Consider the following 14,920-nt stretch of genomic DNA (forward strand, 5'->3'; position numbering starts at 1 on the left):
AAAAAAAGATTAAATTTAACTATATATTCACCGATAAAACTATATTTGGATAATTGTAACTCAAGCTCAATTTGTTTCGTCATAAAATGTTTCCGTCAAAACACATTTTTAACGAAAAATGATTTCTTTAAGAATATTTTTTAGCTGTGGTGAAAAATAGTCGGCGACTTTTGGCAACCTTCAACGCGCATTGTTGATGAATTCTGGCAACCATCAGTGGCGGCGGTCAACAGAGAATTTTGGAGAACTTCAGTGGCGACTAACATTAGGTTACGGCGAACTCCGACAATATCAGATAATTAATTGTGGGATAGAATGAGTGTAAAAAAGAAAAATTTAAACTTGAAAAATGGTTTAGGATTTAAAAAATATATATATTTTACAGAATTATTTAAAAATTTATAATCAACAATAAAATATTTTTCGATTTAATTACCATTTTCGTTCGTAAACACTTGAGAAAACGATACTTCCTCCGCGCAGAAGTCAGAACCTTAGAATCTTTTATGTATTCGTGGGGGGAATATCAAACACTTAAAAAAAAATAAAAAAATCCCAATATCCACAATAGTAGTCATCGCCCACGCCTGCAGTCCTTACCACCAGCCGTCAGATCACATTTCGAAGCCCACAATTCCAGTGGGCTCCACACCCATGTGAACCATCACGCTCGTTGGCCCCACCACCAAAAAAGCAAACGGTCAAAAACCAACACAGTAACGTAACATTGTACACGCGCGCAACACACAAACATTCCCCCTAAGTATTTTATATAGAATTAGAAACACTCGGCACGCCGTCGCCTCCTTTTTCGTTAAAAAATAAATAAAAAAAATAAAAAATAATAGTGAAAGTTACCTAATTTAGGCTCTTCAAGGAAACACAGGGGCACACCGTGCAAATCTTACCTAGTTCGTGGTAGTTTTTTCCGTTTGTTGTCTTCGCTTCAGGACCTTCTTCGAGCTCCGAATTCAATCTTACGTGTTGGTTTAGGGTTAGGGTTTCTATTGAAAGCGGTGACGAAAGACATGTTTCTTCTTCGATGGAACAGGTCCCGGAGTTAGGGCTTGGGTTTCGGTTCGTGTGGTTAGGGTTTGGTCTCCGATAGATGGCGGCTGCGAACCCACAGCCCCTGCAGGCGCGTCCGTTCGAGGACCACGCGCGGGGGCCGGTACGGATCGAGGACGAGGAGGGTGAGTACGATGACGGTGGAGATGATGCTATGGACGACGTGGAAGAGGCTCATGTGAATTCGGTGAGCGTTGCGGAGCATGGTGGAGTGAGAGTTGGAGGTGGTGGAGGAGGGGTGGTTATGGCGTCTCGGACGAGTGAGCTCACTCTCTCTTTTGAAGGCGAGGTCTATGTGTTCCCTGCTGTTACGCCTGAAAAGGTAACTTTTTTTTAAAAAAAAAAAAAAAAAAAAACAAGTAATTCGATGGTTTAACTTGATTTAATATTCAATTTTTTGGGCATGGATAAATAAGAACAATTTCGTTTTATGCTTTACGGACTTTTCTTCTTCTTCTTCTTCTTATTTTTTTGTTTGTTGTCGTTTAGTTTTCTTTTAAGGTTTTTGTGAGGTTAGTGGCTTGGGGAGAATTTATAATTCTTTTTCCGAGGGGAATTCATTTTTTTTTTTTGTTGTAAAAAGCATTGAAATGGGTTTGGGATTAGGTGCTTGTATTTGCTGCTTGTGGAGTTCATTTCGGGTTGTCTGGAATTGACCTTTATGGGGAACATGGTCCCAGCAAAAAAGGGGGGGGGGGGGGGGGGGGGGGGGTTGTGGCTTTGATTTCGGGAGCTTATTGGTGATGTTATTTGTTAATTTTGTTTTTATTTGATTGAGTATCTTTTAATTGTTATTCTTTTAAAAGTTACACGACTTTTGGTATATTCGTGTTGTTTCTTTATTTGCTACTGTACATCTTGTTATCAATTCCCTCATACTCTGTCCGTTGGTCATGGGTTACCTTGTCAACTTGGCGATTGGGTTCGTGTTGGAAAGTCGAAAACTCTCTTGTCAAATGATTTTAATTATTTGAAGCCTTAATAGTAGCATTTCAGAGATAAGTTTGAAACTTACCTTCCCTGGTATATATATGTGTGTGTGTTATATAGTCGCATTTTAATTCAAATCTTAATATATGTTTTCTTTTTCATGTTTGTTCCTATTATCAAAGAGGCTGTTATCAACTGCTCAAATTTTTAGTTGACTATTTTACTGGAGTTGCTCTTTAAATGGTATACATATTTATTACGTATCAGAAGAAAAAGAATGATTCTTTAAATGGCTTTTAAGATTTTGGAGTGTGCCTGTTTTGAAGGACGCTTGGGTTTGTTGGATTGTACACAACAGGTACAAGCAGTGCTGTTGCTTCTAGGAGGACCAGATGTACCAACCGGTGTGCCTACGATTGAAGTACCTTTTAGTCAAAATAACAGGGTATCAAGATTTGAAATTATTGAAAGCAATATGTTTCATTTACTGTGCTAATGCTCACGCATTATCTGCCTCTATACATAGGGTGTAGGTGAGAACCCAAAGCGATCGAATCTTTCACGAAGAATAGCATCCCTGGTTAGGTTCCGTGAAAAACGGAAAGAGAGATGTTTTGACAAGAAAATTCGGTACACCGTGCGAAAAGAAGTTGCGCAGAGGTAGCCAAATATATCTTTTATTTGTAATTAATGCTTAAAAGTTAGACCATTTTGAATTTTTTTTTGGGTATTATGGTATTTGTTTTTAAGTCCAAATGTTCTGTAAATATTGCAGTATTTGAATTTGTGTCTAGTGTTTATATTGTAAAGTCATTGTTTGGGCCAGATGGTTTCAGGGCAGAGCATTTTGACAGATCCTTTCCTCAATGTTATATACATTTTTGTTCTTAGTTCTTCTGTTGAAATTTACCATTGGGGTTTTGATGCATTGTAAGAAAGCATTTCACACATCTAAAAAGAAAGAAAAAAAAACTAGGTTATGTTTTCTTTACTCATAAAGAGTAAGTGTTAAACTTTAGGGTTTGTTCTTGGGCAAGGCAGAAGCTTTAGATGGAAGGCACGATAAATTTCATTGTTGAGGACGAGTTTTTTTTCTCTATTGGAGTCAACTACCAGCTTAATGGCCCACTGTTATTCATCTGATATTGTTTATTCTTTGAAACAAGTTATTGGTTTTGTCACTAACTCTTTGTATTCTTCTTGAAATTTTGCCTTCTCTATCCCTCCATCACCCCTTAGAAATTAAGTAGATCTCTGCAAGTTGCAATACAGAATTACTCTCCTTTTTTCCTTTTGTTTAAGTATAATATTCCCTGTAATAATATTTAAATATAAATAATATTGCAGGGAATATTATACTTGAACAAAAGGAATATTGTGCATATTGTTTTAAGTATGATTTTTTTATTTATTATTATTATTATTTTTTATTACTTATAAAAAATATATTTAAATATATGATATTGTGCATACAAAACATGGTAAACATACAGCAATATAGAAGTACCGTCTCTTTTCCTTTTGTTGGGGGTATCATTACGAAGTTGGGCAGTCTTCTGGTTCCATGGGGAGTTCAATCCAGCAGTTGTCAAAGAAACATGTGGCTGAAAAGGTATTAGAGGTCTCAACTCATCAAGGGGGTTGTGGAGGTCATTAGTTACTTAATTTTTCTTTCCGCTCTGGATGGGGTGCTTGAATGGAATGATGAACAGATAATTGGGACGCGGTATGTTTGCCTGTTGATTTGAAGGGAAAATTTGAAGCAGGCAGACTTTCCAATGGCAAAACTTACTGCACTAGAAGGGAATCATGCAATTGAAGTCCAGATGGGTTGGAGGGTGATAAGTGGGCTGAATGTGGAATAGTGTTCAGGCAGAAATTGATTCAGAATGCACAAGGCAGGTTGTGTGGCTACAGTTACGGGTAATGGGTTTGAAGAGGAAGCTATGTGGCTGGTTGTTGCTATTGAGAAAAGATGGCGAAATAATGAAGCTACTGTTGGCAGCAAGAAAAAAGGGACAAAAAATACAGTTATGAATTTTTGGGGAATTGGAGAGCTTATCATATTGTATTCTACGATAGGAAGAGATAACAATATCAAGTTTTTCCGCATGCTTGCTAATTCTCATAGAATAACCGATTTTATTGGTGACCTTGCCATCAATGGGTTTGTGCTTACACAGGAGCCGAAGTAAAGGAGGAATGGTGTAGTATGAATCAGTTGGGAGGAGACTATTGGTTGATGGCATGCATTTCTCATCCATCGACTTGGATGCTAATGTTTGGTTGGAGAGACCTTTTGAAGAGGATGGGGTGTATGGGGTTGAAAGAAATGAATGGGGACAAAGCTCCAGTTCTAGATGGTTTTTCTATTAGCTTTTTTCAGACTTTCTTGAGGGTGGTGTGGGAAGATTTTATGAGGGTTTTTCAATCCTTCCCCAAGAATCACATTTTTGAGAGGAGCTTAATGTTTCATTTATCGCTCTTATTCTAAAGAAATCAGATGCTTCAGATGTTAGAGACCTGTCGTCACTTTCCTAGATTCTCACTTGCATTGTATGGCTGGGAGCTTGAGACAGTTTATAACTTTTTTGAATGATTATCTCTAGTGCATATCAACCGGAGGCGAATTGATAGGATGGATTAGGCAATATCTAAAATTCAGAATTTCGAAGGAAGGTCTTATTATTGGGCCTTGCAAGCAAGTCAATGGTGGAATTTCAATGACGAACCATTTGGAAGGCAAAGGTTCCAGCAAGCAAACATGGCCTTGTTTTTATTTTTTTATTTTATTTTAGTTTTTATTTTTTTATTTTTTATTATTATTAATTTTTTTCACTTTGATGGCAACACAGTAAAATCTTAACAGTGTAAGGAAGTGTAAGAAAATCATTATTCATTGTGTTGTATGTACAAAAGTAGGGAGATGGTTAGTCACCTCCTTCTACATTGTGCTGTTGCTGGAGAGACTTGGTCATTAGTTTTCTCTTTATTTGAGATTTCTTGGTTTTGCCTGATTTGGTGTGGGAGCTTATGGTGTGTTGGAGAGGCAGCTTCAAAAGACATCAAAGTAGTGATTTGTGGAATAATCTATATGCTTGATGATGTGGAGTATCTGGAGGGAAAGAAATTCTAGGACTTTTGATGGAACTAAAGTATCATAGTTAAACCGTTATTTTTTTAGATCACTTTCGATTGGATGAGAGATATAATATTTGTAGTTTTAGATCTAAGTTTTTTTTTTCCCTTTATTTTTTCGCATATCTTTTGTATACTTCGCGTATACCAGGGCGATGGCCTTTTATTTTTCCAATAGAATGTCCTTACTTTATTAAGATGAAAAAATCTTAAACAAGGCATGCAACTAAATTTTTATTTTTGTTTTTTTTCTGTGTTTATGCAAGTGAACTTGGAAGTATTTTATGTAGGAAATCAAATTGTCTGTCTATTGGATGCTGGATCACATTCACCATGCATGTCATTTTTTATGTTGGTTTTTTTTAAACACAGAGTGATCTTTTATTCTGTTCAAATACTTCTTGAGATTCTCAAGAAGTGTGTGACATTCTGTAATGGTGTTTGTTTGCTCTGTATCTGCCACACCATTCTAGGCCTTTTGGCTAAGTGTGGATGCGGGAATATAAAAACCAATATTTTGGGAGAATGTGCTAAATTATAGGAGTGGCAAAAGTTGGTTTACCTTTGCCTGATGCACTTGTGTGGTGTCCCACAATGCTTGGGTGTGAGAAAGGGGATGTGCTTATATAGAGCATGCTCTCTCTAAATGGTATGAAGCCTTTTGGAGTAAATCCAATAATAAAATCATGTGGGCTTGACCCAAAATGGACAATATCACATCATTTAGGGCAGGATGTTACAACTTGAAACCTGTGATTTCATATTTTATATTGAAGTTATAACATATTTAATGTCATTAGAAGAGTTGGTGTCAATGATGTGTGATTCTCTCTCCTCATTATTCTACTAGGATGCATCGTAAAAATGGACAGTTTGCATCCTTAAAAGAAAGTTCAACTGCTTCAAACTGGGATTCTCCTCAGAGCTGCCTTCAAGATGGTACTCCTCGTGCAGAAACTGTGTGAGTTCAAAGTTTAATCTGGTTGTTGCTTATTTCAGATTTTGGATGATTCTCATGATTTCTTAATGGTACTAATTTTATTTTCTTTTTCTTGTTTATGCAATTTTTATTTCCAGTTTGCGCAGATGTCAACATTGTGGTGTTAGTGAAAATAATACTCCTGCAATGCGTCGTGGGCCAGCCGGACCAAGGACTCTATGTAATGCATGTGGTCTAATGTGGGCAAATAAGGTTTGTTGGACGTGTGTTTCGCTTGTTTTCTATTGATATGCTTCTTGTGATTTAAATTGTGTATGGACATTTGCATGGTTGGGCATTTTATATGCATATGGATTTGCAATTGTTGTTATGCTTCTGTTAGCAATTGTTAACAGGAGTTGGTGTCATGTTAGAAAGTTTCGAAGTGATTGTGTGTGTCCTTTATTAGCCTCTTCAGCTCATGCTATGATAGGTGGTAGCTGAGAGTTTAAGAGTGGTGGGTGGTTATTTTGGGGGAGAGTGGTATAGCCAATTCTTGATCTCTGTACCTTAAACTACCATGCCACTTTTGTTAGGAGCACTACTTGTTGGTTAAGAAATAGTAAGAGGTTTTCTTGGTATAAATGATAATGTTGGCTTTGCTGGTTTGAGGTATTATAGGTATACGTTATATCAAGATCTGTTCTATGTCTGTTTGATAGGGAAATTTACACTAGAATGGGACATTGATTATATGACACGTACATATTTTCAATATTTTCTTGAACTTCTTTTCTTGGTCATTGATTGACTCTTCTGCACTTCGTCACCTATTTGTTTGTACTTTCCTAGTTGTGAGAAGAGGTATATTGTGCGAGTATCAGAGCATGCCTCAGCTTTTGTAGATAATTAGAAATATATGAAGGAGTATTATTATCTGAGTGTGGCTTCAGCTTGAGTTTTGTTGTTGCTGCTATTGTTACAAGATATATTAACTGTGACCTTTAGTCTAATTCATCAATTCCCTTAACCGCTTTCTTGAATGTACAGGGAACATTGAGGGATCTCAGTAAGGGAGGAAGAATTGTTTCCATGGAACATATTGAACCTGTATGTACCACATGAAAGTGCTGGAACATTTTCTTTAAATTTGAAAGTCTAGTCCACATTTATAAAGTAATGTTTTGTTATTCTACTTACAGCGTGAGCTTAAAATTGGCTCTGAACACCAAACTGTTTCCCTTTTCTGTGCATTTTTTCTTTTGGGGGGGGGGGGGGGGGGGGGGGGGGGGTGTTGTACAACTCTATGCGTTTGCATTGGTATAACCTAAGAGTTCTGATATTACTCTGCATTATCTGATAAATGGATGGTCCTATTTTGCTTTTCATCATCATGCTTGGAATTGCTGAAATCCATATTGGTCAAGGTATCTACCTAGAAACCATAGGTGTCTGTTGTACACAATATTTAATTGTTCCCATTAGTTTTTTGGTTGTCACGTTTCTAATGTTGTCAAGATTGATTACCCAAAGGCTTTGATGGGATCTGCAGGAAACTCCATTTGATGTCAAACCGTCGATTACAGATGGAGAATTCTGTGGCAACCAAGATGAGCATGTATTTATCTTTTCATCGTTTCAAATACCTTACAAGTGAATTGGAAAAGCTTTTTTCAACCGTCTAAGCTTATGGTGCATGCAGGAAACTCCTGAAGACCCTTCTAAGCTTGTTACAGGAGGATCCGATAAGTCTTCTGTCAACCCTGATGATGAAGTATGTTTTTGAAAAAAAAACCACTGATTGCAAAATATAAAGTAATGAAGTCATTTCACCTTTGCTTTATCTAAATACTGGTTCTCCCATACGACCTTAAATGGTGATATTTTTTACTAGTTATCTTTTTTTTATTGGCGTTGAAGAACATTTTAATTAACTGCACCAGTTTTTTGTTTTTTTTTTGAATGCACCAGTTTGTTTTACCTTTGGCACAATGGTATGAAAATCGTTCTTGCCCTGGTAGGTGGAGTATATTTTGTTCTGTTTTGGCTAAACAATTTTAGCTTACATCTAGGATTTGGGTAGGATTTGTATAACCTTGGTGTTTAAAAAGTACCTTAAAATTTTTAATTTTCCATTGTTAACTCAGGCAAAGGACCTAATGTTGGTTCTTGAAAACTTTAAATTAAAGCAAATTATAAATGTTAGCAAAGACACACACAGTGAACGCTTTTTGAACAGTTTTCATGGACATGAAAGTGGACTCTGGTAGGATGCTTCGCAGACAGAACTCTTCTTTCATCATTCCTTTTGGAGCAAATGATGCAAAAAAAAACACCCTTATGTCACTCTTCTTTCACCTTTATGTCACATCACAGACAAAAAGCAAAAAACACCCTCTAAATGTTTTGTTATCAAACTTCTTTACTTCTAATTTTGTGGTAAAATTTGTTTTGATGGCTAATTTATTTAGCATATTAACATAACTGACCTTTGGCTCATACTTTCTTATTTCCCATAAAGTGCTTTTTCAATCGTAATATATATTTTTCCTGTTTCTATGGTAAGTTTCGATTCTTTACACTGCAGGATTTGCATGGAACTACTGAAGATCTTACAGATACTCTTCCCATGATTGTACATTCTTCAGCCATTGATCAGGAGCAGGTATAATAGCTGTAATATATGTCTTGGCTATTACTACAGGTTGTTTCCATATTTTGTAAATTATTGTGTTGTTATGAATTTTTATTTTTTATTTTTTTTAAAAAAAACCTATTGTATTCTTTTAATATTAAAAATTCTTTGCTTTGTATGAACACTATCCTTGGTATAGCAATGCACATATCTGACATGCTTATTATTAATTTGTAAGCAAAGAGATAAAATCTCAATTATTTTCAAATTTAATCTGCTGTGATTGTTTTGAAAGAGATTCTGATATACAATTGAAGGTGTTGGATATAAAAATTTTCATGTTGAAGTTGTGGTATGTACAGGAACCTTTGGTTGAGCTTGCTAATCCTTCAGATACAGACATAGATATCCCTGCTAACTTTGATTAGAAGGTACTGATTTGCTTAACTGATTCATTTTATTTTATTTATTTATTTATGAATAAACACATTAATGCGGCGAGCGCGGACCAAACATGTGACTTCCAGATTTGGCTGATCCATGTAAGAGATTTGGCTGCTAGTTGGGGTTATATCAATATGATTTCTCTCGTGCAAATGCTACAATGTACAGGTCAAAAGTGTATGATCCTTTCAAAGGAGGGGGGGCCTTGAGGGATTTCTCAGTCGCTATAACTACAAATGCAGGTGATGTAAACTCCCAAGTGCAATGAGATCATCTTTGGGACTGGAGGATTGCACTACTGCTTTCAGCCGACATTAGATTCCTGGCGATGATTGCTGTTGATGTAAGTGCTGGGATCTTGCTTGTGTACGAGTTGTTAGGAGAAACGTTTTGAGTGGGCTTTTTACCTGTATGTGATTTATTGTTAGGGCTGTTCAGATTGCATTAATATTATTTTTCACGTTTCATTTTTAGATTGGTGTCAAAAGTGCCTTTGTGGTCTATAATCTCGATAAACCTCAAGTTCAGCTACAAAATGAGAAAGGTAGCCAATAATTGGTCTGATCAGATCTTGTAGACACATTGTAGTAATTCCCATAATTAAAAGTTGTTGATAAGATCATTCAGTTATAGAACTGTCACAAGGCACGTTTGCAAAATTTTTAGAACCAATAGGGTCCATGACCCAACTTGACGAGTAATGCTAGGAAGACTAGAGTCTTCTTGTGTCCTTTCAAATGTGAAGTAGTTTTTAAAATAACCATTAAATTTGAGACAATTATTATTGAATTTTGATCTATTGGCGATTTTAAAAATTACGTAACAATTGTAAACTAAAGAGAAGTGTGTTGTATAACATTATTCTTTTAAGAATTGCACAAAATAAAATCTTAATTTTAATTGCGTGAATTTTTCAAACTATTTGGATGAAAGCATCTTAAACGATGAAATAATTATCAAATTACACTCAAATACAAAACACAACTTTCATCATTCAAATAAATATATAATACATGAAATTTATCATTCGATGGTAATTTAAACACCATACTAATTCGAAGTAATGAATGACATGAAATTTTGACCAATTTTGACCAGACAAGCCTGAGTGGTAGCATGCTTGGCAAAAGTCACGGATCACAAAATGAAAGTAAATTCTTAGCCTCCAACATCCTAAAGTTGCTTTTTGAATAATGATATTCTTCATATCAGTCGATATAGCATATTTTAAGTGGGTTTTTTATTTTTATTTTTGAAGTAACTGATATAAGAAACCACTTAAAATATGTCACATCAATCGATATGAAATGAATGTGAAGACTAGCACCACTCTTCCTTCTCATTTGGAATTGTGACTAAGATATTCATTCCAAGAGCATTCTTACTAGCAGATGGAATTGCCATGACAAGTCCTTCAAGAACCGACCCGATCCAATGCGAAACATGAACCGGCTTATTCCCTTCACGAAATGCTATGTCGCTGGCCCCTAAATCATCCCAATCTGCGCAAGTAAGTTGACTCTTGAGGCTCATTTGGGGCCTAACAAGACCATGTTTTGAACACTTCTCTACCTTAATAACCTCACTCTTTTCCTTCACAAACAAATACAGCTCTGAATCCATTTTGCTGCCAAGCTTGCTCTCTGTCTCTTCAATGCAAAGAAATGCAAGTGACTTGCACATTTCACTGTCCAAATTTGCAGTTGCAGCAGTGACCTTAAAATGCGTAGTTTGGCCACAATTTTTTCTTGGAGTAGAGCTAATTAAGCCGGTGGGGGAAGAACCTTTTATTTTAAGATTAGGGAGGTAAAATAGGGGAGTTTTGGGTCCATTAATACTGGAAAGTATATTATTGTGTATGATTGCCCAACTATTAAGGAAGTTCTCCTTCACCAAAAGGTCTGCCACAAGAAGGCTACAGCTAATCCCAATTGAGTATCCACCACACTGGAAGTTTGTCACCTGTAGGAATTGAAAAATAGAAAATGAAAAAGAAAGCCCCAACTTTAGATTCTATGTACCATATTAGAATGTGCATTCTTAATGTAACTACCAAAATAGTATAGATTATTTTTCCCGAATCTAAAATTCAATTATTTCTTACCTAAAGAGGAGGGTGACGCAGATGCAGTACAGGAAAAATTGTCATACAAATAGATTAAAAACATGAAAGAGGGGGAAAATTTGGTAAAGTCTCACTACTAAGAAGAGGAGAAGAAGAAAATAAATCACATCTCAAAGAGCAAATCTATTCTTATTGGAATACAAAAGAACATTTAAATAGATTAGGACAAAAAATTTATTCTAATATGATTGGCTTAGTCTATTATTAAATTACAAAATAATACTAACTCTTGAAATTTAAATAAAATATAAAATTAAATACCAATAACCTAAATAAAACTAAAAGTATTTTTCGTCGAGCATATGTATCTTCCATCTATTTTTCTTTTCAACTTCTATTTCACTGTCACTTACTATGCATACCTGGACGTAATTTTTTTTGAAATAGAGAGGAGCCGGTCCCTTATTTTGTAAGGGTAAACTAATCATTTCACAAATTTTAAAACTATTCTACCCCCGTCAAACCATTTTCTTTGAAATGGAGAGGATATTCCTTCTCCTGCATACCTTCCTCCCCTACATATGTTCCTACCCAAATCCCCATTCCCACTCTCTCGCTCTCGCTCTCTCGCTTCTGTATCTTCCAATAATGGCTTCTACTTCAAAAGACGAAGGTTTGAAGAAGCTCGAGTTCTTCTCCCTCATCTCCAACGTTTGCATGGAAGTGAAAACCGTGAGCCTCGATCGAAGAAGTGATTAAACTTATCTCTTCTTATCGGCTTAAGTTTTTGGGATAATTGGTAGTTTAACATGGTATCAGCGCCAAAGTTCATGGAATCAAATCTTGACTCTATCAAGTCACCCCCATTTAAATTAAATATTCTACGTGTTGGACCTCACCTGCTAAAAGAGTATTTTGGGAGTTTGAGTCCACACGTGAAGGAGGTTTAAATAATGATTAAGTGATTAAATTTATCTTTTTTTTTATCTATTTAAACTTTTGGGATGACATGTTGTTTATCACAAAATCCCATGTCTCAAATCGCTCTCTTCATCTTCATCTGCATCTTCTTCTTCAAACCCATCAGTCAAACCTCCACGAGGTTTGTTTTTGTTTGGGTAAAGAGAGAGAGAGAGTGTGAGAGAGAGAGAAAATAATAAAATAATTTTTTTTTTAGTGTGAGGATTGAATAGGCTGAATTTTCTGCTCACATTAAAAAAATGGCTGCCGTTTGTCTTTTCTGCAAGTAATTAAAAGGTTTACCTGAACGTAAAACAAGGGAGAGAACTGGAGACTCTGTTCATCAATATCCTTCCACGAAACAAGCTGAGCTTCTGCTTCTTCCTTTTCCTTCAATAATTCAAGAAAGCTTGATAAAGTCACTGCAATGTGTGCCTGGACGAGCCTAACGCCGCTATCATTGGACACAATCTCTAATTCTCCGTCACCGTCCACCCCACGCCGAAGCCTTCCAGCAAGCATTGGCTGCTGCTCCGACAAGGCTCGTGCCAGCGACTCCATAGCCCACCCGGCCAAAAACCATCCCGAATCCTCCTCCGACACGCTCTTGAAGTAAAGAACCACATGAAAACGACTCCGGAATATTCCCGAGATGGTGTGGTCCATGGCCGATATCTGACGTGTTCGTCGCGGATCGGTCACCCTGGATGGTGTCACCGACAGCATTGCGTCAATGTGTGAGGTAGGGAAAGCAGTCGTACCACAGGGGCTTGGCATCATGGGGAACGAGGTAGTATAGTGTAACTTTACAAATACAAATATCTGCTGCTTCACTTATAAAGAAGGATGCACCATTTGCCTCTCATCTTCTTCTTCTTCCTTTTTTCCTTTTTTAGAAAAAAAAAAAAAAAAAGTAAGGTAGGTGAAGCTATTAAAGAACTGAGAGAATAGACCCTAAAGATGTGAATATCTAAACTTTGGTCCTGACATGCACTCATTGATTGAATAAAGTTTTCATACAAAATTTATTACTAATATACCTAACACATTTAAAGAGAGTCGTAAAAGTAAAGGCATTTCTCGTGACAATTCACGTTTGCGATCCGATTAAATTTAATTAAATGCCACGTGCAGCGCATATCACTTAACAATGGTGTTAGGGGTTATGATTAAATAGTTTGTGGGCACGGATGTCAAATTTTAAATTTTAAAAAAGTACAAGTACCAAAGTTATATTATATAAAGTGTTAGCATTTTTAAGTATGATAATAATAAGAGAAATGCTCTTTTTCATTCTCCTCACCATCTCTTCTCTTTTGTATTTTTTTTTTTTTTTTTTTTATTTTGAAAAAGTCAAGATGTTGAAATAAGGAAGATGGTGAGAAGAATGTGTTGTAGCAACTCTCTAATAATAATCACTTATGAGTTATGATACAAGTACCTAATCCCTAATGAAGAACCCAACAGGCAACCGTCAACAACTTTACAGTTGACAATTGATAGGTCCATCCAGCCAACCATTGTAGGCTAGGTCACCGGATCGGGATTAGCAATAACTGAAAAATTGCCCATAAAAAATTGTTGAAATCCTAGCCATTGAATTTCATCCAATGTTCTATATACTGCCACATGTCGATTTAATTAAAAAATATTAAAATAATATTTAAGTTTTAAAAAGAAAATATAAAACAAAATAATAATAAAAAATAAAAAGTTGGGTTTGTAAGTCATAGTTTTTTGCTATGATTTCTCAAAGCTTTATACTCAATGTTGTAAGAGCTCTATACTTGTGAAATTTCATCAATGAAAATTTCATATTTAAAAAAAAAAAAAAAAAAAAAAAAAAAAAAAAAAAACCGACTGATGTTGCTTTACTTAAACAAGGGAAAGCGAAAACACAAGAAATGAAATAAATAAATAAATTGGAAATAATCTATACATGTTTTTGGAAAATAGCTTTTAGTGTTTTCATTTAATTTTTTTTTTCTTCCTCGGTCGAGAGAAATATAATACATATTGTTATTTACTTTTATTGTTATACATATAATTATATATTATATACATATATTTAATTATTTACATACTTCTATAACGCATAACATACATTTTTTAATATACTCTTAAATTATAACATATAACCTATTAACTATTGTTACTTAATAATTCGTCACGCCTGCATCCAATCGGGTGTCAACAACAAGCCCTTCGAACTCTTTTAAAAAAAATAATAATAATAAAAAATCTTCAAGAGCATGTATTTTCTTCATTTCAAAACCCAAGGTTGAGTTTTATTGAAGCAGGCTGAGATATGAATAATTTGGTGTTTTAGTTTTATCTAGGTTATTAATATTTAATTTCTGTTTTATTTAACTTTTGCCCAAAGTTATTAGGGTTAGGGTTTAATCAAACTAATAATAATGGGCCTGATGTGGGATGAGACATGTATAATTGGGTGTTTAAGTTTTATTGAGGTTATTAGTCTTTAATTTTTGCCCAAAGTCAATTAGGGTTAGGGTTTAGTCAAATTTATAATCATGGGTCTAACCAGTCAAATTAGATTTAGGGTTTTTGTTAGCGAGTCTAATTAAATGTGCTTTTGTACTCCAATTGAGACATAATTGGTGAATAAAATAAATTTGTTTTTTTTAATTGTGACTCCTCTTCCTCTTCTCTTCTTGGCAGCGACACGTTGAAATTCAAGGTTGGCTCAATAAATTTGGAGGCCTAAGGCCAGAAATTTAGGTGGAGCATTTTTTTTTAT

The 14,920-nt window shown here is 35.4% G+C and overlaps 2 protein-coding genes across 7 annotated transcripts; one reads left to right on the forward strand and one right to left on the reverse strand.

The window, feature by feature from the left end:
* The first annotated feature begins 813 nt into the window (after window positions 1–813).
* Window positions 814–9,714, forward strand: LOC132189367 (GATA transcription factor 24). 6 transcript variants are annotated; one of them, XR_009441043.2, is made up of 12 exons: window positions 814–1,390; window positions 2,357–2,443; window positions 2,525–2,658; window positions 5,987–6,097; window positions 6,214–6,328; window positions 7,106–7,165; window positions 7,608–7,673; window positions 7,758–7,829; window positions 8,643–8,720; window positions 9,038–9,121; window positions 9,303–9,477; window positions 9,609–9,714. XR_009441043.2 is itself a non-coding variant. In XM_059604081.2 (11 exons), exons 1-10 carry the CDS (start codon window positions 1,109–1,111, stop codon window positions 9,116–9,118), a joined length of 1,086 nt encoding a protein of 361 aa, XP_059460064.2. In that variant the 5' UTR covers window positions 814–1,108; the 3' UTR covers window positions 9,119–9,121; window positions 9,303–9,714. The 6 variants fall into 6 exon arrangements, 5 of the variants coding, with proteins under 5 accessions (XP_059460064.2, XP_059460065.2, XP_059460066.2 ...); XM_059604081.2 differs by having other exon boundaries at window positions 9,303–9,714; XM_059604082.2 differs by having other exon boundaries at window positions 9,053–9,121; window positions 9,303–9,714.
* A 643-nt stretch (window positions 9,715–10,357) lies between these two features.
* On the reverse strand, window positions 10,358–13,021 carry LOC132190312 (HXXXD-type acyl-transferase family protein). Its single transcript, XM_059605264.2, has 2 exons — window positions 12,463–13,021; window positions 10,358–11,096 (listed from the first exon to the last, which is right to left on the reverse strand). Exons 1-2 carry the CDS (start codon window positions 12,937–12,939, stop codon window positions 10,455–10,457), a joined length of 1,119 nt encoding a protein of 372 aa, XP_059461247.2. The 5' UTR covers window positions 12,940–13,021; the 3' UTR covers window positions 10,358–10,454.
* Between the last annotated feature and the right edge of the window lie 1,899 nt (window positions 13,022–14,920).

This window comes from Corylus avellana, chromosome 9, assembly GCF_965113065.1.
Source record: "Corylus avellana chromosome 9, dhCorAvel1.hap1.2, whole genome shotgun sequence".
NCBI lineage: Eukaryota > Viridiplantae > Streptophyta > Magnoliopsida > Fagales > Betulaceae > Corylus > Corylus avellana.

Excerpts from the sequence above, each read along its gene's own strand:
- LOC132190312 (XM_059605264.2), bottom strand. The coding sequence starts at position 12,939 with ATGATGCCAAGCCCCTGTGGTACGACTGCTTTCCCTACCTCACACATT. Across the intron at positions 11,097-12,462 it reads CTCCCTTGTTTTACGTTCAG|GTGACAAACTTCCAGTGTGG; the intron begins GTAAACCTTTTA and ends CAATTCCTACAG.
- LOC132189367 (XM_059604081.2), top strand. The coding sequence starts at position 1,109 with ATGGCGGCTGCGAACCCACAGCCCCTGCAGGCGCGTCCGTTCGAGGAC. Across the intron at positions 7,166-7,607 it reads CCATGGAACATATTGAACCT|GAAACTCCATTTGATGTCAA; the intron begins GTATGTACCACA and ends TGGGATCTGCAG. Across the intron at positions 7,674-7,757 it reads GTGGCAACCAAGATGAGCAT|GAAACTCCTGAAGACCCTTC; the intron begins GTATTTATCTTT and ends TGGTGCATGCAG.